This window comes from Molothrus aeneus, chromosome 1 (genome assembly GCF_037042795.1).
Source record: "Molothrus aeneus isolate 106 chromosome 1, BPBGC_Maene_1.0, whole genome shotgun sequence".
In the NCBI taxonomy this organism is placed as follows: domain Eukaryota; kingdom Metazoa; phylum Chordata; class Aves; order Passeriformes; family Icteridae; genus Molothrus; species Molothrus aeneus.
The window spans coordinates 49,946,590-49,966,323 of NC_089646.1; the positions used below are offsets into that span (position 1 = coordinate 49,946,590).

Consider the following 19,734-nt stretch of genomic DNA (forward strand, 5'->3'; position numbering starts at 1 on the left):
GATTAAATGTTCACATTCACATTGCCTATTTTTGTCTCAGATCTGATTTCATTGTAATAAAGTATGGCCATGAAATTTCAGGTAGCAACTTTTCTTACTTGGTTGTTGAAAGAGGTTAAATTCTATATTGTCAGTAAATTAACTTTTCCTAAAATAGGTATCTTTATCTAGATCAAAGTTACATAATTGCTAAAATTTAGTCGCCTTGAAGGACTGTGAGATAAATTAGGGACTAGTTTCATTTATACATTTCCTTAGAAGAAATGATAACAGACTGACAATGGAACTGATATTACGCCACTATAGTTGGGTTGTTCTACAGGCTCACTTAAAATTCCTTAAGGAAACAAAATAAATTGGGAGCACCGTCCAGTGAGATTATTCATAATTCCTTCTATTGCACTGATTTTCTCCCTAGATACCCTTAAGGGGTCTTTATAGCTTATAAACACAGCATTCATTCTGATTTAGCAGCTGAAGCTGCAACAATTGCATACTGATTAAAAGGTCTCTGGACTTTTAAAGGAGTTGGGCATGTTAGAAAATACTCTGAGATGAGATGAAAAACTCTTCTAGTCAGTGGCCTTCTATAGCTTTGCTGTATTTTTTTACAAGAAGCTGTTCATGTGATGTAGGTAACAATAATAAAGTTCATGCCTGAAATGCTTCTGAAGGTCCTTTTTGTTTGGTCATTGTTTCTTTTCAGGTACATTGTATCAGCACTGAATTTACACCTCGTAAACACGGAGGGGAGAAAGGAGTTCCTTTTAGAATTCAGGTTGACACCTTTAAACAGACTGAGAATGGAGAATACACAGATCATCTGCATTCAGCCAGTTGTCAAATCAAAGTTTTTAAGGTAACATTAGGAAACAGATCCTTAAGTCTCTAAGTTTTCATAAAGATATGGGAAACCGTTATATTACTGCTTGTAATGGTTCATGTCTGAGATCAGATTTCAGTTATAAAATCATTTCCCATGTTCATGTTCACATAACTGTTCATTTTTAGCCCAAAGGAGCAGACAGAAAACAGAAAACAGACAGAGAAAAGATGGAAAAACGGACTGCACATGAAAAAGAGAAGTATCAGCCTTCATATGACACCACAGTTCTCACAGAGGTAACAAAATAAGATTGCATTTGCTGACTGAGGAGAATATGCATAGATACAACACATTACTTAGCTGCAGTCTTGGAAGGGTTGGGGAAGAATTATTTCTGCATAGAAATAAACTTTTTATTTGACAAACTTGTCCAGCAAGCAGCAGCATTCAGTTTTAAGATTTTGTTTCGTAAACTTGGATTTAGATACTCAATAGATGCTGTATGAAAACACACTTTAGATTGAACACTGTTTGACTGACTGTACTGAATCCTTGAGCAAGACTTTTGATACAGATTTCAAAATCTTGCAGCTGAAAAGCAAAAAAAAATTGAGGGGGGACTCTTAAAATTTATTTACCAAATTTGAGCTTCCAAAGTCTGTTTTTCAGAGATTTTTTAATTTAAGGCCAGAGCCTCATTAGGTTTTTTATTTAAACATCAGTGAGTTCTATGCAGTTTTCTAAATATTTCAGAAGTTTTTAAAAGGCTTTTAGATCTTTCCTCACTGTATAATGAAAAGAAATTGATCCACATCTTTGGTGTTTGTCCAGATGAGGCTTGAGCCTATAATTGAAGATGCAGTTGAACATGAGCAGAAAAAGTCCAGCAAGCGGACTTTGCCAGCAGACTACGGTGATTCTCTGGCAAAGCGAGGCAGTGTAAGGGACTTCTGCTTACCTTTTGATTATGCAAGATACCTTGTGCAGTGTTAGATATAGGAGAAACTTCCATTTTGTAAAGTAAAAATACTTTGATTGCTGTCTCTTAATTTTATTCACTTCTTTGTATCTCAATTACTCCATGTTTGTTTTCAGCAAAGGAATCCTTCCTAAATCTAACACTTAAACTGTTGCAGAGGGACTGTGTAACTTGAGTCAAGAGCTTTCAGTTTTTATGACTTGAAATGAAATAGCATTTTGCTTTGCTATACTTGTGTAAGTAGTGGAAGTAAGAACAGTTAAATTTAGTGGTTTGTTCCTATTTGTACTTATATTCAGTAGAAGTTTTCATGTACATCAGTATTTTTAAAAAGCCATGTCATGTTGCAGATAGTTGTCAATGATTTTCCCTTTAGTCATCTACATACCGTGCTCCGAGCAGGTTTAATGCAGTTCAGAAGAGTCAGCTCATCTTCATGATCTCTGATATGTTAACCCTATCTGTGAACCTCAGAGGGAACCTGACATATCCTGTGCCCTCCCTGACATATGTCCTGTGCAGTTGTCCTGCCAAAGATTAGCATTTTAGATTTCTTAAATGTTGTTCCTTAAGGAGGAGCAATTCCACATCTTTCATTTGGCATGTTTAAATGTCAGTCAATAACATGGCTGTGGAAGGCCATTATTTGACTGTTCTTTGAACAGCCATACTGTGCTGAAGCTCTTTACCAATAGTGCTTAAGCATGATTTGGTTTGTATTTATGACCTGTGAAAGTGATGTGTAAAGTTTTATATTTAGGTTATAAAATACTTCAGTGTATGCTTCTTGTTTATAACCCATGTAACTGGGTGGGAAGGAACAAGCAATATTAGTCAGATGGGTTTTTTGGAGGATATTTGGATTTTTTTGTTTTGTGCACCCAAAACTATTGTATGCACTAAGCTATCTGAATTTACCTTCTACTGTTCTTGGCTGTTGGTTTTTTTTTTTTGGTTTTTGTTCTTTCTTTTAAAGTGCACCTTTATGATTCTTTGGCAGTGCATTCTTTTACTTGTTCCAGCTGGCCCTGGGGGAGAGGCAGGAGAAAACAGACTTTTATCACTTCTGCTTATAAAGCATCTTCTGAAGCTTGTTCTTGGAGGGATTTCTGTGTTTTTCTCCTGCTGTTAGAACTATTTCATTGAATGATTGTTGCTTATAGGATGAATAACAGAGAAGGATATTTTTAAACAGATAAGACAAATCCATTGTCCAGAGAGGACAAACTGTAGCTAAATCATAACTAGAAGTTGTCTAACATTTTCTTAACAATCTCTTGGAATACTAAGCTTCTATGAATTACCTTAATTCTACACTACCTTATTTGTAGTGAAGAGCTTAGATAGGACATTATTGGACTTCTCATGTCTTTCCCAAAGCACACAAAGGATAATGACTCACAGGCTATTTTGAATAGGAGCTATGTACAGCTTTCCAGTTCTCTTAGTTGTGCAGCTCACTATTCCTGTTTCTCAATTGCCTGTAACAAAATGCTGTCTTGAGATAATTTGGTCAGTTTGTTGAGACCATTTTGAATTTTGTCCACACTGGATGAAATCTTTTCAGCATTGCGAACTTGGTATTGTTTGCAGATTTCAACACATGCTATTTCCATCATTAGCAAAATTATTAGAAATCACCAAGCCCATAAAAAATACCAAGAGACACAATTTTTTCTGTATTCATAGTAAAGCCTTAGTTATTTCTATGCACTCAGTGCTGGTTTTAGCTATAGAAGGTGAATGTAAAACTTGTTTGCTTGGCGTAGAAAAGGAGTATCCGATCTACATCTTGAAGGCCAATTCATTGACCTTTTTCTTTTGTCACCAGACATGCTTATTTTTGTGGGCCCTGTAAATATGGACAGGGATGATAAATGTTTCTACTTAAAGCAGTTCTGTCCTTGCAAATCTGTCTTCCTAAATGTGGCCATCAGAAGCTTTGGCTGTTTCCAGACTTCCTCAGACATGCAGATCAAGTGTTCTATATTGAGCAGTACTGTTGTCACAGAGGTGCTGACACACAAAAAGTGAAGACCTGTTTCCCTATGTTTAAGTATGAGATGGACATTGTTTCACATGTTATGTGTTTCTATATGATAAATCTTTTTCTTCACATGTCCTGTAGGAGCTGTAGCTCTATAACAGGAAAAAACCAAACCAGAATTGTTTGGAATGTATTTTTACTAGATGCAGTCAGGACTGCTGACTTAGTCAGTGCTGCTTACTAGTTGCCCAGAAATAGTGCTCTGTTACTTTTTTTGAATTTTGAAATTCATGTTCATCCTGGCTATAATTCTCTTTAATTTTAAAGCTGTGAATTCTTATCCTCCTGCTACACCTAACCAACCTTTCATTACTCACTTTTTGCATCTCATTGTGTATGTTAGCTTTTTATTTTACCCCTCCAAGATTCTACTGTTCTATTTGTTAGATATTACAATTTTTTTGCTTCTTTTTTTTTTTTTCTCCTACGTGATTATTTCCAGATCAGTCACAATTGGATTGGGACAGATTGGTTTCTTACTATGCTTCCTTCAGAAAACATTGAATCTAATATGTTTTCTTTCCAATTTAATTCTTATGGCTTTCTAACATAATATAGGGAATTTGGTGAAGCTTCCTTTCTGAGTGGTCATTCTGCTCTTCTGGCCTTTCAAAGAACCTTTCAAAAAACGCTACAAATTTAACCTTGCCTTCTGGACCTCAGAGTGGATATTTACATACATGTGACCTTCATTCAGGGGCCACTTTAAGAAGGAGGCACTTTGTTTTCCTCTCTCTTTGTACATAAAGGTTAGTTCTTATCTAATGAAAAAGAGAAAAAAACCCCACTGTTTTCTTTCTCCTGCTTTGAATTTGTAAAAGCGGGAAAATTTGGGTTGTAGTAGTTGGGCCTTTGCACTTTTTTCTGTCTGCAGTATTTTGGTTGATTTTTATAGTACTGTGCTTTATATGTCATAAGCTTGAATATATAAACTACAAACTGATTAAACTTGGTCAAATGGTCAGTTTTTGCAGATAGAGTTGATTATAGAGCACCTGGAAGTTAAAAGACTTCCAGATACAGATCTTGAAATAAATTGGAATGTTAAATTGTAGACATGAAAGGTTGCTCCATACCATGTATAAGAAAATGGATGCTTTATTCTCTAAGGGGTGCTGTGTGTCCAACTATAAATCTAAATTGGGGAACAAACTGTACTTACTGTATTTTGGTTTTGTATTATGTTTTTATGTTTATTGGGTCTTTGAATATATTATAGAGTTCTTTGTCAAGATTCAGCTTTACTCTCTTGTGAGGATTGAATTTGGGCAGATTCCAGTATATTGGAGGTAGGAAGGGATATTACATTAAACCATGGCTTAGAATAACTTGAGATTTTGCAATTCCTCTTCAGTTTGGAATGTTCTGAGTTTAAATCCTGAATCTGATAAGTCATACTTAGAAGGATCTCTTACATTTCTTTTTAACTCAGTAAATCTTCATTCATGGCATTTTACAGAAGGCTGTTAAACATCTGAAACCAAAATAATTTTCTCCTGAATTAATCCCCATTTGGAAATAAGACATAGTTTCTGGCGTATAGTAGTATCAGTGTGCTAGTAATGGAGGGCATTTAGTCTTGAGACCTCAAAAACATGATCTTGGTAAATTCATCAGTATATATTAATTGTTTATGACAGGTAAAGACACAATGCCAATCTTCTTTATGTTCTGTGGTGGCACTTTACAGAGCTGAATGCTTCCTTGTGACAGGGTGACATTTTCTCCTAGGTTTGCTCAGGGACTTCTGTATTAGTATCATTAACTTCCTGAATGTCCTTCGGTTAACTCAGTTTTGGCTTAGGAATGTAAGAAATATTCTGATGGATCAGTCCACAAGGGTGAAGTCATGTTCTGTCCCTGACAGTGACAAGGGCAGGTGCTTTTTCAGGGAAGCAGTGCTGCTTTCTGTGATCCATTCTCCTTGTAGCCCTCACCCCTCTCAATCCAGAATCATCATGCTGGATGTTAGAAAAGAAAACACGTCCTTGCTTAGTCTTTGTAGTGTTAATGGATTTGGTCTGCCAGGCATTTGCTTAATCCAGTTTGTGAAGTGCAGGACATTGGGGCATGAGGGTGATTCCAAAAGCATCATCAGCTCGGGTTGATTACTGGAAGACTTTCTTGTTCCTTGAACCTTTCAGGTTTTAGTATCTCAGTGCTCAAATGCTCATTTTTCCCTTCCTAGCCTGTAAGACAGAAACAGAGGAGAACAGAGGCAAGAGATGTGTTGCAGTAGTATTACACTTACTATTTATTTTTTCTTTTTAACCAGCCTCTTGAGTCTCAGTGGATAGTTAGTGGTGTTTTTCCTGGAATAGGAGACAAGGCAGGAAAGCATGTTTATTGGAGAAGAAAGGCTACTTGCTTTGGATTGGGATTTTTTTTTTCTGAATACTTCAAATGTGCTTCTTCCTGGATTTAAACCCAGAGCTTCATTGGGTTTAAGAACTTCAGCTGGGTTTGAGGGACAGAAACACCAGCTGCAGTACCTACCTTGGGAGTGGCTCAAAAGGTGTTCTCTGGCACCAGTGTGTTCTTCTCTGCCCCTGAATTTAAATATATGGTGGCTAGAATCTTGTATGGGAATGGTTGCTAAGGATGTGGAACTTGCATCTGTGTGTCCACATAAACATCTTGGATTAAAATTTAGGAGAAGAATGTCACAAAATTAAAGAATTTTAATTGCACTTTCAAAATATTTCAGAAGAACAAAGTTAATACTTCTGTGTCGAGCTTTTATTTTAAAATTACAGTTTTGGATCACATATTTGGGGAATGAAGGCTACTTGTAACTACCTGATGTAACATCGTTGAGGTTAATATTAAATCAGCTTGAGAAGAGAGATGGCAGGTGGGAATATACAGATTTGGAGGAGGAATATGTCACCCTACCAGGTTATAGAGGAGCATGCTCTGTGTGGGGGCACTGTTTGCAGCCCAAAGGGTGGCTTTGACCATGTAATCAGACTGTGGACTCTGGCGAACAAAAATGCTAAATCTCAGATAAAGCAAGTTTTTAATTTTTAAGCTATTTGCATGCAATACAAATTTATTTTAATTCCATGTGCCATCCTGGGGAACTTGCCATCTTATGCTGACAAGTGAAGACTGGGGTCCAGCACAGAAATATTGCTAACTCTCTTACATATGGTGGCAGCTGGTGTTGCCCTTATTTACTGTTTCCCCCTGATAAAGGAAGGATTTTTCAACACAAAATTGTTGAAACAAGTTTCTTTTGGTATTAAGTCATAGTTGTTCCCCTCCACCCTGTTCTACAAAGCTGTGATATAAATCTGGAAATTTCTTACAAGGTATTTAGCTGGTACATGATAAGTATATCAGAAATCTTTGTTGTCTTAAAAGGCATGGTCTTAGCTTACCTGATCTTGGGCTGCTTGCTTGTTTTAATCATGTCTTTGAACATATCAAAACTTCTTTGGTTTTTGTTTTTCTTTAAAAGACTGCATTTTTAGTACTGTTGGAAGCATTAAAAAGTAGCCTTGTTTCAAAAAGCTTTATCACAACGATTTTAAAAAATACCCAGAAAAACACTGACAAAATTGGACAACTGGCTTATGATATACTTGTGATGACTTAAGCTTGTTTAAAAAATTCCAGTTTACCAAGCTGTTCAGAAAAATCAGTCCATGTAAGTAAGCACAATTTTAGTCCTGCAGTAAATTATTAAAAATGTTGAATTCACAAAATTTCCACTGAAAATTCTGTTTGTACTTGATTGTTCTCAGGGCGGAGACATTAAATTTATCCACAAGGTGCAATCTAGCTTCATAGCTCTACTTAATATTACTGAACACTTTTTGTTGTGGGGCAGTTTAAACAGCCCTTTCATCCTCTTCAGGATAAAAGACTTTTTTTCCAACATGTGGCTGTGGGGGTTGGTTGGTTTTGGTTTAAACTGAATAATCTGTGCATTTTTTTAAAGAGAAGACAGTATAAATAGAAGTCTTCATAAAAGAACAAGATAAAACGGAGCTGGTTTTTACCTAGAATATCTGCATGTAATGTGTGGGATAGAGGGAGTCTTTATTTGGAAGTGCAAATCAGAATAGTCTCTGGATAAACCCCTGGCTTTAAATGAGAGAAGTGTACATCAGAGTAAAAAAGGTTTTGTCAAGAGAAACTTAAGTTTTAATTCTTTATCTTCAGTGCTCACCATGGCCAGATACTCCTACAACATTTGTAAACAACAGTCCTACTCCTGCTCCGACTTTCACCTCTGCTCAGCATAACACCTACAGTGTCCCAGACAGGTGGGTTTCTGTTCTGTATCCCCATTAAAGGCAACATTGTAATCAGCCTTATTCAGAACATTTTCTGTCTAAATTCAACTGTGTTCTGTTTCCACTGGGGATTTGGGAGATTGTTTTGACCTATATATTCATTTTAGAGTATGACATTTGTATCACATGGTTCAGTTATAAGGTAATTACTTCTGCCTCACCATCTTTCTTTCTTACTATACATTTTGTAAAACAATTTCTTGTCCTTTGTCATATAGCAAATACTTTACCTTTTCACTATTGTAATTAAGTCCTTGTCTATGGAAACTATTTTTAGCTTTTTTCAGTAAGAAGAGTCTTCATTTCCATCATACACAGTTAGTATAATTTGCAAGAAAAAGGCCCAACAAATATCTTTAAAAACTTTTCAACAAAAATTGCATTGGTGAAAGCATTTTGTTTTGAAATGTTAATTAAACTACTGTAACCAAACCTGCAGTTCATCCTAAAATTATTGGCAGTGGTGTGGTCTGATCTGTATATTGTGGAATGGTCTTTCTCTTAAGTTTAACAAGTTGAAGTCTTTTAATTCTTTCAACTGTGATATTTATTGTTTTGGAAATTTCAAGTTAGTTTTCAACAATGGTTAAATATTTTAGTTTATAGAATTCTAGTAATACTTGGTTTCATTTTTTTAATCTGTAGCAATTCTTCCTCCCCAAATCATCAAGGAGATGGAACCTCTCAAGGGTCAGGAGATGTGAGTGTTTGCTTTCTGGTATTGATCATATATTTATATAGCTGTGTCAGAATATTTGATTTGCACTTGAGGTTATAAGAAAGTGTTGAACTGAGGGAGATCTTTTTTAATTGCTTGGGTTTTGTTTGGGTTTTTTAGTATCCAGATTATCATATCCAATCTTGTTTCTTACAGCAGCTTCATCCTTCAGCCACAATCCAGGAAACTCAGCAATGGTTGCTCAAGAATAGGTTCTCTGCCTATACAAGGCTTTTTTCAAATTTCTCAGGTATCTATCGTTTACTTTTTTCCTTTCATTGTGTTACTGAGCAGGTTCTGTGTGGGAAAAGAGTTGTCTAAAAACAATATGGTATCCATATTTATGCATCTTTATTTACTAATTTGCTGGTTAAAGACCAGTGCAGTTGCCAATCTATGTCTGAACACAAGACATGGCAATAGATGGACTCTGTGGCGCTGTTTGTTTCTTTAGCATTCCTTGGAATTGTGCAAAGGGTGGTATGACACACTACTCACCATAAGTAAATTCCTTTTTCTTTGGTGACACTTGATGGGGACACTGTTGTGAATGATGCCAGCTCTCTGCCTCTTGGCTTAGCTCATGCTTCTGTCAGAATTCCTTTGTACCAGGCTTTTTCTCTGGGAAGGTTTATTCTTCTGCTGCTGGTTAGTTTTTGACCTGTGCTTCTTGTATGAGTATTGCTGAGCTTTCTCCATTAACTAGTACCAAATTTCTGACAAAGACTCTTGGAAAATTTTTCTTCTTCTTCATTATTATATGAAGAAGAAGATTTTTTTATATTTTTTATTATCTTTATAAAAGTCAAGTACTAGCTAGCTGGCTTTTTTTTTTTTTTTTTTGAAGCAAGAGGTGTAGTATATATGAATTTTATTATGCTACCTCAGGTCTGGGTTATTTTTAACTATAGTATTTAAGGGCTTTGATCAGTTATTTTTGCTGGCTTCTATTTGTGCATTCCTGGATAGTCTGTGGAGTATTTTCATGCATAAAGACTATTTTTTTCTTGTTTTCCCACTCATCCATTACAGTGACTGATATTTCAGAGTGTTGTTTTCTTCTCTGACACTCATGCTGCTTCTCAAATAATCTGTCCTCCTATTTTTTGCTTCAGCAGCACCTCCTGTACTTGAGTGCATTGTTGTAATTTAAGTGCACAGAGGCAGTGATGGATGGGTAGTTGACTGTCTGGGGTAATTCACTGCGTGACAAACCATGGAATATTTTTGCTCTGTATTTTGAATGTGTTCAAAATACACTACCCTGGGGTGCCAGCAAAAATCACTGTTTCTCTAGAACAGTCATCTCTATCCACAGAAACTGTGTGCCTTGCAGATTCGTACTGTTCCAAAGCTGTAAACAGCATAAACTGTAACTCACCACCTTTGGAAAACAGGTTGATTTATTTGGCACTCCCTAGAGCCTGGTCCGAAGTTTACTTATTCCTGTGTCCCAAATTCTGTTTTTGTCATGGTGAAGTTTGGTAGTCTTGGTTTAAATGAACATAGCATTTATTTTAGAAAGAATTTATGTGCTACAGTAATCTTTATTAAATCCTCATGTGTTTGTCCAGGTGCTGATTTATTAAAGCTGACAAGAGAAGATCTGGTACAAATCTGTGGTCCAGCCGATGGAATTCGGCTGTATAATGCACTGAAATCCAGGTGATGTGCTCACTGAGGCTGAGTGGGTTTAGATGGGGGTTCTAGAACTGGGAGATTTGGGAAGTTAGTGTCAGGATGGGCTTTGGTGCCTGTGTGATCTGCCTCAGGAGTTGGCAGCAGTGTTTAAAACTCTCCTCCTGTGCACCCCTCCAGGGCACGCCCAGGTGAGGTGCAGGTGGGCTGTAAGGCTGCACCAGTGCAGTTGGGCCTTGCCAGTTTTTTGGACATGGATGAATTTATTGCCAAGGCTCAAAACTGGTCATTTGGGGAGCTAAGAACAACCCCTGAGGCCTTTTGAGGTTACAGGTATTGAGTGCTAACACAGGCAGCATCCCAGGGGATGTCTGATTCTGTCTGAAATGGGTGTTTGGTACTCCTGGCCCTCCTGGAAGAATTGCTGTTGTTACTTGTGATGGTGTTCACAAGTGGGAGGGAAGAGACAAGAATGTTGACTCCATGTTTCAGAAGGCTTGATTTATTATTTTATGATATATATTATATTAAAACTATACTGAAAGAATGGAAGAAAGGATTTATCAGAAGGCTAGCTAAGAACAGAAAAAGAATGATAACAAAAGCTTGTGACTGACCAAGACAGTCTGAGACAGCTGGACTGTGATTGGCCATTAATTAGAAACAACCACATGTGACCAATGACAGATCCACCTGTTGCATTCCACAGCAGCAGATAACCATTGTTTACATTTTGTTCCTGAGGCCTCTCAGCTTCTCAGGAGAAAAAATCCTAAGGAAAGGATTTTTCAGGAAATATCATAGCTACAGTTACTCAGTAGTCCTGTTACCGGAGTCCAACAAGCAGCATCCATAGGATGCTGAATCTGAATGAAGTTTTGTTTAAATTCAGCAGCATCTGAGACCATTTACTTAAGTAGAGATTAATTTTTGTGGGCTCAGTGCTAAAAGCCATATCAAGTGTACTGTCACCATAACAAACCTACAGTTGTGGCATATCAGCCCCTGTATTTGCAGGGCACATACCTTTTGTGTGACTTCCTGGTGATTTCCTTGGCCTGCAGGTCCGTGAGGCCCCGTTTAACGATCTACGTGTGCCAGGAGCCCCTCCGGAGCATCCAGCTGGAACAACGGCAGGACGCGGGCAGCACAGACAGCAACGGTGCAATATACGGTACCATATACAGCTCATGGGGACACGGCTGGGCTTGGGCAGGACAGCATGGCTGGGGAAGGGAAAACAACAGGGAGGGGGCTCAGCTGCTGCTCCTGGTGTACAAAGCAACTGTGGGAAATTGTATCACAGCACAATTGCTGCTTTAACAGCACAGAGCAAAAAGAACCTGAAACCTCTCAAGGTTAAACCATTGAGTGTTTTCAGTCTGTTGATAAAACTGTAGTTACATCTGTGGTGGTGTTCACAGGGGTCCCAGGACAAAGGAAGAGATGAGAATGTTGACTCCATGTTTCAGAAGGCTGGTTTATTATTTTATGATATATATTATATTAAAACTATACTAAAAAGAAAGAATTTCTTCAGGTGGCTAGCAAGCATTAGAAAGGAATGGAATGATAATAAAATCTTGTGACTGACCAGAGAGTCTGAGACAGCTGGACTGTGGTTGGCCATTAACCACATAAGACCAATCACAGATCCACTTGTTGCAATCCACAGCAGCAGATAATCATTGTTTACATTTTGTTTCCGAGGCCTCTCGGCTTCTCAGGAGAAAAGATCATAGCAAAATGATTTTTCATAAAATATGTCCGTGACATACGTGGTCATGAATGGAGGAGCTCTGGAATCAGCTGTGCTTGTTGTTACAGACAAGGCATCAGCCATATCAGTGTAGGTGCATGTAAAAGCTTCATGCAAATAAAACAATTCTTTCCCATTTTCTGTAAGATTTTGCTGTCACTGTCTGTGCAACTGAACTAAAACTGTAGAGCCTGGACGAGGAAAAACGTTCGTGAATGCGCTCTTGATTTTAGTATTATTTCCCTGACAACTGCTGATTCAACACAGATGGAAATGTAACTGTTTATTCGTAAATCCATGTCACTCTTACAATTAAGAGAATGAAGCTATTTAAAATTATTCTTTACTTGCTCTTGGCTTTGAGAGACCTCTCTCCCCAGCTAAAATCTGCACAGTGCTTGTGAATTTCCATGCAAGAATTGAGGTGGAGGAGGATTTGTAAATAAAATACTGCTGCTTGTCAAATACATGTTTTCTCTCAGGATATCTTCAGCCAGAACATGCAAACTTGGAGCTGCCAAGGGTTTGTTGCACTGTTAAATAAAGATATCGAACAGTAAATACAGCTTCAAACTGAACAGCTGTTTTGTCTTACTGTTCTCTTTACTGTGTTCCATTCAGCTCTGAGATCATGTGTAGATAGTTTATTCAGACAGTTGCAAAAGGCTTTATTTACCAAAAACACAAAATCTACATCTGCATTTAAAGCAGGAGCATAGGCACATAAGTGGGATGTAGGTATTATTACCTGATTCTTTTGAGACTGCCCAAAATTGCTTTCAAAACCATCTTTAGGTGACACTCTAAAGATCCATTTTTAAATCTGTTTGACATGATTGTACCTTTCTGTGCAGGATACAGGAAAAAATGTGGAAGTTGCCTTCAGTCTCAGAGCAAATAGAAGCCTCCCCCATTAGAGTTGTGTTTATGACTTTTCCCTTGAAAGAAAAGTTAGGGAAGTTCATGTTCTTAATGAGAACAGGGAGAGAGTAATCTTAAAGTTTTGGGTTTTAAAATTTTTGAAAGTATAAAGTAAATAAATAAACAAATTCAGGTATTTTTCACATAGCCATTAGTAACATGCTTATGTAAATGATGTTTTTCTTGCAGTTTATCATGCAATCTACTTAGAGGAGATGGCAGCCTCAGAAGTCACACGCAAGCTTGCTTTGGCATTTAATATTCCTTTGCATCAGATCAACCAGGTTTACAGACAGGGTCCCACAGGCATCCACATTCTTGTTAGTGATCAGGTAATTGAGATTCTATTTTTTTGGCATTTTATTTATGACTGGGAGTGGAGGGTTTTCTTATGCTTGCTCATTTATTACTGGTTTTTCTCTTTGATAATGCAAACCTAGTGTTTGCTGACATTTATTTTTTCCTTTACAGGAACAGACAAATTCTTTAAATGTGACTTTTCCTCTGCCTGACTAAACTGAAACTATGAGGAGACAGAGGCACCTGGTTTATATAGTTCTGAGAAGCTGCAGCAGTTATTTAGTACATATTTATTTTAAGCACCCAAAGGCAGAGAGCATTTAAACACTGTTGAACTGTGCTTGTTCAAGTGTCTGCTTCACAGAGTTCCAAAAACACAGCCAGCAGTAATAGGCTCCCAGCTGGTTGTCACAAGAGTAAAGAGCAGTATTTTAATAGTAATGGATTTTCATTTGGCGTATGCCTGTCACTTGCTGAACAAAACCAAAAATACACGATTGCTCACAAAAGGCTGTGTTTAATATCACGGTTGTTGAGGGTTGTTTCTGTTTTGTGTTTTGGTCATACTCAGAAGGTATGAAAACTTTTTTTTTTTCTTTTAGATGGTTCAAAACTTTCAAGATGAGAGTTGTTTCTTATTCACCACAATAAAAGGTATGTTGTCTTTTCTGACAGTCTAAAACTTAATCATTTATTTCAGCCAGGAGCCTTCTTTAAAAATTACAGAAGTTTTGCATACACAGTAACAGAAGATATTCAGAGTTCCTCCTCTCCTAGCCAGATTTCAGCCTCTGTGTAGCATCTCAGGCTCTTCTCTGAGCTTTCAGTTCAGAACCAGTGCAGGAATCAGTAACAAACCTTATGTAAAATTCAGTCAGCCATCACTGGACAGGGATGCTGCTAATAATTGCTGAGAATGGTGAAGTTTCAAAGTAGGTTAAAAAAAAAAATCAGCAATCCTGGCAGTAGTACTTCTGAAGTTCAGAAAATGAATCTTAATTGAGTCCTGAGAGTCAGCAGAACTGAGCATAACATTCTGTTATTTCTCTGCTAGACAATAGTCAGCTTCATTCAATAGGCTGCTGTTGAATCCCCCTCTGCCATAGGACTCCAATTTATTTCTGGTACAGGGTGCCAGCAAATGGCTGTAAACAGTGGACAAGTTTGACTCTGTGCAAACTTTACCTACAGAAACTGTCCCTCTTTGAAGATCCATTAATCATAACACTTTTGTTTAGCACAAGTAGGAAACCTTTAAGTTTTTGTTGTAGTTGAGTTTATTTTCAAAACCAAATCCATACTAGGGTGTTTTGGTGTATTTGCTTGTATGTCTGTGATTCTGTTCAGGAAGGACAAACAGACATTTCCTTTGTTTTTTTTCAGCTGAAAATGGAGAAGGCTTCCATATAATTCTGAAGTGACATCACACGCTTGCTAGACTGATACTCCAATGCAGAATCAAGTCCTGCCTAAAGACTATGAAGATCATCCAAAACCTTAGGATCTAACTTCACTGTATAAGATGTTTCATATTGAAAACACAAAATGACCTTTCTAATGAGCTGTTTGATAGGTGAACTTTCTTATCACTGCCATAGCTAAGTGTCCTCATGAGAGGTATAATGCCATGACAGCTTCTGTACAGGCATGGAAGACAATGTAAGCAAAGGTGCTTGCCCTTCACTGAAATAAGGCAAACTATGGCCAGTAGATACAGTTTATAGAAGCGAAGCAGTGCTGCTTTTCTATTACCTGTATCCAGTTGGAGATGAATGTAAACTTATTTTGGGGCATTTACCTTTCTGTGCCAGTTTGTCTATTACGTGCTTGTACCTTAGGCTGGTTTTATTTTTTGATGTTAGCAGAGCACATGCTAATCTGTGTGGAGATGAGTAGTTAAGGTGATAGTGATCAGGTTGTCAGGTCTTTGAGAGTCAAGCTGTCAAAACAGCTTCCCGTGTAAATTGTGTATAAGAGTGTATGTAAGAAGTGTAAATGCCAGAACAGGGCTTTTAAGAAGCCCTAGACAGATGCAATATATGCATGCAGCAAACTGCATTATCAATAGTACCTTATTGGAGGGATTAATATAAATCCTATGGGGTACCAAGTAATTGTGTTTTGCTTTAATGAATTTAATGGAAAAGAATTGCCTATGCATCCTTTATGTTTAGTTTTCTAGGTTCTCAGCAGAGCACTGCTGCAGTTTAACTCTTTGCTTGTAAAATTGTGGGTTTAAAAATACTGGCAGTGAGAAGTGGGGTTTTCAGTGGAATTATGCAGATGAGGGAAGATGACCCACTGGCACCACAGGGCTGTCATAGCTTTCAGCAGCATCAAATAAATTGCTTGAGAAACACTAAATACACACCCTGTAAGTTTCCTTCCTGGCAGGTGACTGCCCTGCTGGAGCTCCTATTCTGGACAAATCTCTTCTTACCTTTTCAGTTGACCTTCCTGCACCCTCCATCCATCCATGCTGTACACCTGTTACAGTGCCTCTTCCATATGACCAAATACTTATGTTCTCTGAAACAGGCAATGTGCTTTCTTGGTGTTTTGGATGTGTCTTGTAAAGTCATGGCACAGCATTTCCTAGGCTAACATTAAGTTTCAATTGGTCAGGTACTTAGAGGGGAGTATTTCCAGAGGTATTAAGCGACAGTTTCAGAGCTGTTATTCTGTGCCTTTGGAAAGTTCCAACTTGATCTCTGGCTTAAAAGCTTGGGAATAGTTTGCTTTTTATGCTGCGGTGTTCCGTGTAAACCAATACTACAGCATGTAAAAAAGCAACTTGACTTTTTCATTTCCCCTTCCATAACTGGCTCAAGTGCTTAGCAGAAAAGCTTCTGAAAGCTGTAGCATTTTGAAAATTTAAATTCATCAAACCTAGAGTTTTTTTCCTATTTTTGGTTGGGTTTTATTTTTCTGCACTGAAAGTAAAATTTTATGTACTTAAACATTTCTGCCTATAAGTTGTTCATCTTTGGGTATTGTTTGGTCCTAGTATTTTCCTGAACTGACACTTGTGTCTTTTTAGCTCACACCATATTCAAATCCAAATGTGTTATAAAAGTGGAAAAATCCTTGATTGGAAAGTATCCAAATAGCTAATTTTAAAGAATATTGAAAGTTGTACAGTAGTTTGTCCAGCTCACTTGAAATTGGAATTAAATTATGGCACCAGCAAATGGCTTTTGTTTTTTAATAAGATGTACACATTTCAATTTAAGTATAATAAATGTTTTTCAATAATTTTGTAAATGTGCTTTTCTTTTTGTTTACTTCTTTTTTTTCCCACACCCACATTACAGACAGTCCATTGCTAAGATTTAGATTAATTACAAGACCTGCCCTAGCAAGAATAGTTGGTCAAGGTAAGGAAGGGAAGTAAACCAACCCTGCAGTATATCCTGCACACTGTGCATTCACATGGATCTTCTGCTTCTAGTAGAAATCTTCTTAGATTTGAAATAATTCCAACAAATTCAAGTTTGACATCAGCTGATTGTTTATTTAAGTGTCCTATATCAGAGTAGATTCCATTTGTTTTTGTACATCTTCAATGCAATAGACTTACAAGGTTCATTATGGTCTTAGAAAAAAAAATGAGCCAACAAAAGGCAACACATATTGACATATTGGTACCAATGACTGCCCTGGTACAGTTGAGAATAAAATCTAGTTAAAACTCTCATTAGACCAGCAGTGTCTGAATGGAACTCTTCAGTATGACTGTAACAGCACTCCACTACTGTGCAAAAGAAGCCCAGATTGGCTTACTTTGTACTAGTAAAGAAATCCATCTACTGTAGTCTAAGGTGTAATTTAACCCCAAAGCTGAGCTCTTAATTTACTGTCCCCATCCTCTGTGAGTCCACACAACCCAGCCACTGCTGGCCACAGAAGTTCAAGATCATGTTCACTCCTTCTTAGAAGTCATTTAAAATTTGCAGGGGGGAAATGGCAGTACTGTCCAGTAGTAGCTTTTCCAACTGCTTTTTAATTTTCAGTAAACACAGGCCCTGAACTCTTAAAACACACACACAGTCAAACTTACACAAAAAAAGCTTTCTGAATTGTCAAGTAGTTTCTCTCAGTTAATTAAATTGCTTAATATAAAAAGTTTATCTAATTGTCTAGCACTGAAAAACTAAGGATGAAAGCATGGCCTTAAGAGTTAATACACAGATTTTTATTATCGTTATTATCATTCAGAAGCTGACAGCTTCTTAACCAAATGTGAGGACTTTGGCTTTCTACATTTGAAAACCACAGGTTTGGTATGGTTCAACTCCTGCCTACAGCTGAGCCCATATGCTTGTCCCTAAAATAGGTGGGCCAAACTGAATTCCTTGCTCCATCCTGCCTTCTGTAGCTGAACCTGTTTTCCATTCATCTGTAGAAAAGCATGTGTGCTACACCACTCCTCCTGGAAGCGCTGCATCCTCTCCTTCCAGCCCACGGGGATGGCGTCGGCGGAAGCACCATGGCTGGCTGTGGCAGCAGGTACAGCAGAGTGCACGGGCTCCACCACAGTGCATTTCTTACCCCGTTCAAGGCCGATGGCATCGGGCACAACCTGCATCGGCGACTGCCAAGCTTTGTACCAGCAGAGTTCAACTGAACCAAGTCCAAAAACTTGGGAAGTACTTCTAGTTCTATGGTATCTGGAGGTACTACCTTACCTTTGACATTACCTATCATGTCCTGTTACATAATTAAATATGAAGCTGAATCATGAAAAAGAACAAGCTGCTGTTTTACTGTAAGAGCTTATGATTACTTTGCATTTTTTGGTCAACATCTGCTAAAGCTGATTTGTCTTTAAAACCTGATACTTGATCTGTGGTGTATATTACAGAACAGCAGGCTCAGTTCCTTGGCGTGGCAGCTCGAGCCCCACGTTACAGCGGCACTTCACACCAAGTAGTGCTGACAAATGCAAATTAACTTCCAAGTTTTGTGAACTTCCACCAAGTAGCTGCTCCGCTGCAATGCCCACACGTTTGACAGGGTACCACAGTTCTCATGCCAACAGAAGGAAGGAGTTACTAATACAAACCAAAGCATCACCAACTTAATCCACAGCTGCACATTACGTTAAGATTTTTACCTGGAAAAAAAAAAGCTTTTCTTGTCACAAAACTGGATGACCAAACACCCAAACACCACCATTAGGACTTGTCAGGAAACCGACTCCTTCTGCTGACTTGCCGTCCCATTCTTCAACAACAACATTTTCTGTGTGGCTGCACTCACTATCAGAGGATAATACAGCATCTGCAGAGGCGCTGTCCGCTCCCTCCGACCGACGGAGGGGGAGTCACTGGAGCAAAGTAAGCATGAACTTTCACGTGAGGTAGATGAGCCTGTGGGTGAAAAGGCTGCATTATAATGGGAGAGAAAGAACAGAACTGAAAAGACAAGCAGCAACATCTCACCTGTTGTGCCAGCAAGTGCTATCTCATTAAGGTTAGTTAGCTATGAAGGAAGCATCTATACAGTGGATACCAGCCAAGCTGTCTTCTCCTCACCTGTCATTCCTCATGACCCATCCAGCCTGCACAGGGCTCCCTCTGGTTCCCCAACAAAGCACTGACGAACCCAGACAGTGCAGCAGGAGAGGCACAGGTTTGCTATAGGGGCAAGAGAGTGGACCCTGGCTACTAAGGGACAACTTCTCTGAACCTTATCTCCCATATTTCTGCTGCTGTTCTCATCCTGGAAAGCAGCATGAAATAAAATTGTGCTTCTGCCTTCAATTTGAGTCACTATCATCATCAGGGATGATCTTTCCAGTTGCAAAAATGTTTGGATGCGAATTTGGGATACGAAGCCGCAGACAAGTTTAATTTCAAGGCTAAAACGCTGCCTCCACAATGCAGGTGGTCTCTGACCTAATGGGTGAGATACTCAGGGTAAAGGTTTGGGGCTGGGTTCCAGGGCCTGAGGCCCCACAGCCCATCAACTGAAATATCCATGCAGATGTTTTACTGTTGGCTCTGTGTATTAACATGTATTTAGGATTTAGCATGCCACTACACCCTCCTAAAAACAGAGGACTCTACTTGAAAAAAATACAGAAGGCAGAAGATAAGAGCTCATCATTCCAACAACAAAATGTCACAAGTTAGAACTGACAATTATTGCTGTTCATAGAGGGAAGTTACACGCATGGGGACCTAACAGAAGGACAGTCAGATGGTTTATCCAGCCTTCCATGCCTGGGACACCTGTAG

At 38.3% G+C, this 19,734-nt stretch overlaps 2 protein-coding genes across 5 annotated transcripts in view; one reads left to right on the plus strand and one right to left on the minus strand.

The window, feature by feature from the left end:
• UBP1 (upstream binding protein 1) overlaps positions 1-16,756 on the plus strand; it is a 35,065-nt gene extending 18,309 nt beyond the window's left edge. Inside the window, exons 6-16 of one of the 3 annotated variants that reach the window (XM_066557032.1) lie at positions 707-859; positions 1,012-1,122; positions 1,658-1,765; positions 8,023-8,126; positions 8,802-8,856; positions 9,034-9,124; positions 10,449-10,539; positions 11,577-11,686; positions 13,382-13,524; positions 14,095-14,146; positions 14,876-16,756. In XM_066557032.1, coding sequence (XP_066413129.1) covers positions 707-859; positions 1,012-1,122; positions 1,658-1,765; positions 8,023-8,126; positions 8,802-8,856; positions 9,034-9,124; positions 10,449-10,539; positions 11,577-11,686; positions 13,382-13,524; positions 14,095-14,146; positions 14,876-14,913 — 1,056 coding nt within the window. In that variant the 3' untranslated portion in view covers positions 14,914-16,756. Of the gene's footprint in view, positions 1-706; positions 860-1,011; positions 1,123-1,657; positions 1,766-8,022; positions 8,127-8,801; positions 8,857-9,030; positions 9,125-10,448; positions 10,540-11,576; positions 11,687-13,381; positions 13,525-14,094; positions 14,147-14,875 lie in introns of all 3 variants that reach the window. The other 2 variants (XM_066557021.1, XM_066557042.1) reach the window with 2 other exon arrangements.
• Positions 16,757-16,985: 229 nt separating this feature from the next.
• The window catches only part of FBXL2 (F-box and leucine rich repeat protein 2), a 51,212-nt gene continuing 48,463 nt past the window's right edge, over positions 16,986-19,734 (minus strand). For both annotated transcript variants that reach the window (XM_066557055.1, XM_066557063.1), the window contains one exon: positions 16,986-18,864. In XM_066557055.1, the coding sequence (XP_066413152.1) occupies positions 18,757-18,864 (108 nt within the window). In that variant the 3' untranslated portion in view covers positions 16,986-18,756. The remainder of the gene's footprint in view (positions 18,865-19,734) is intronic.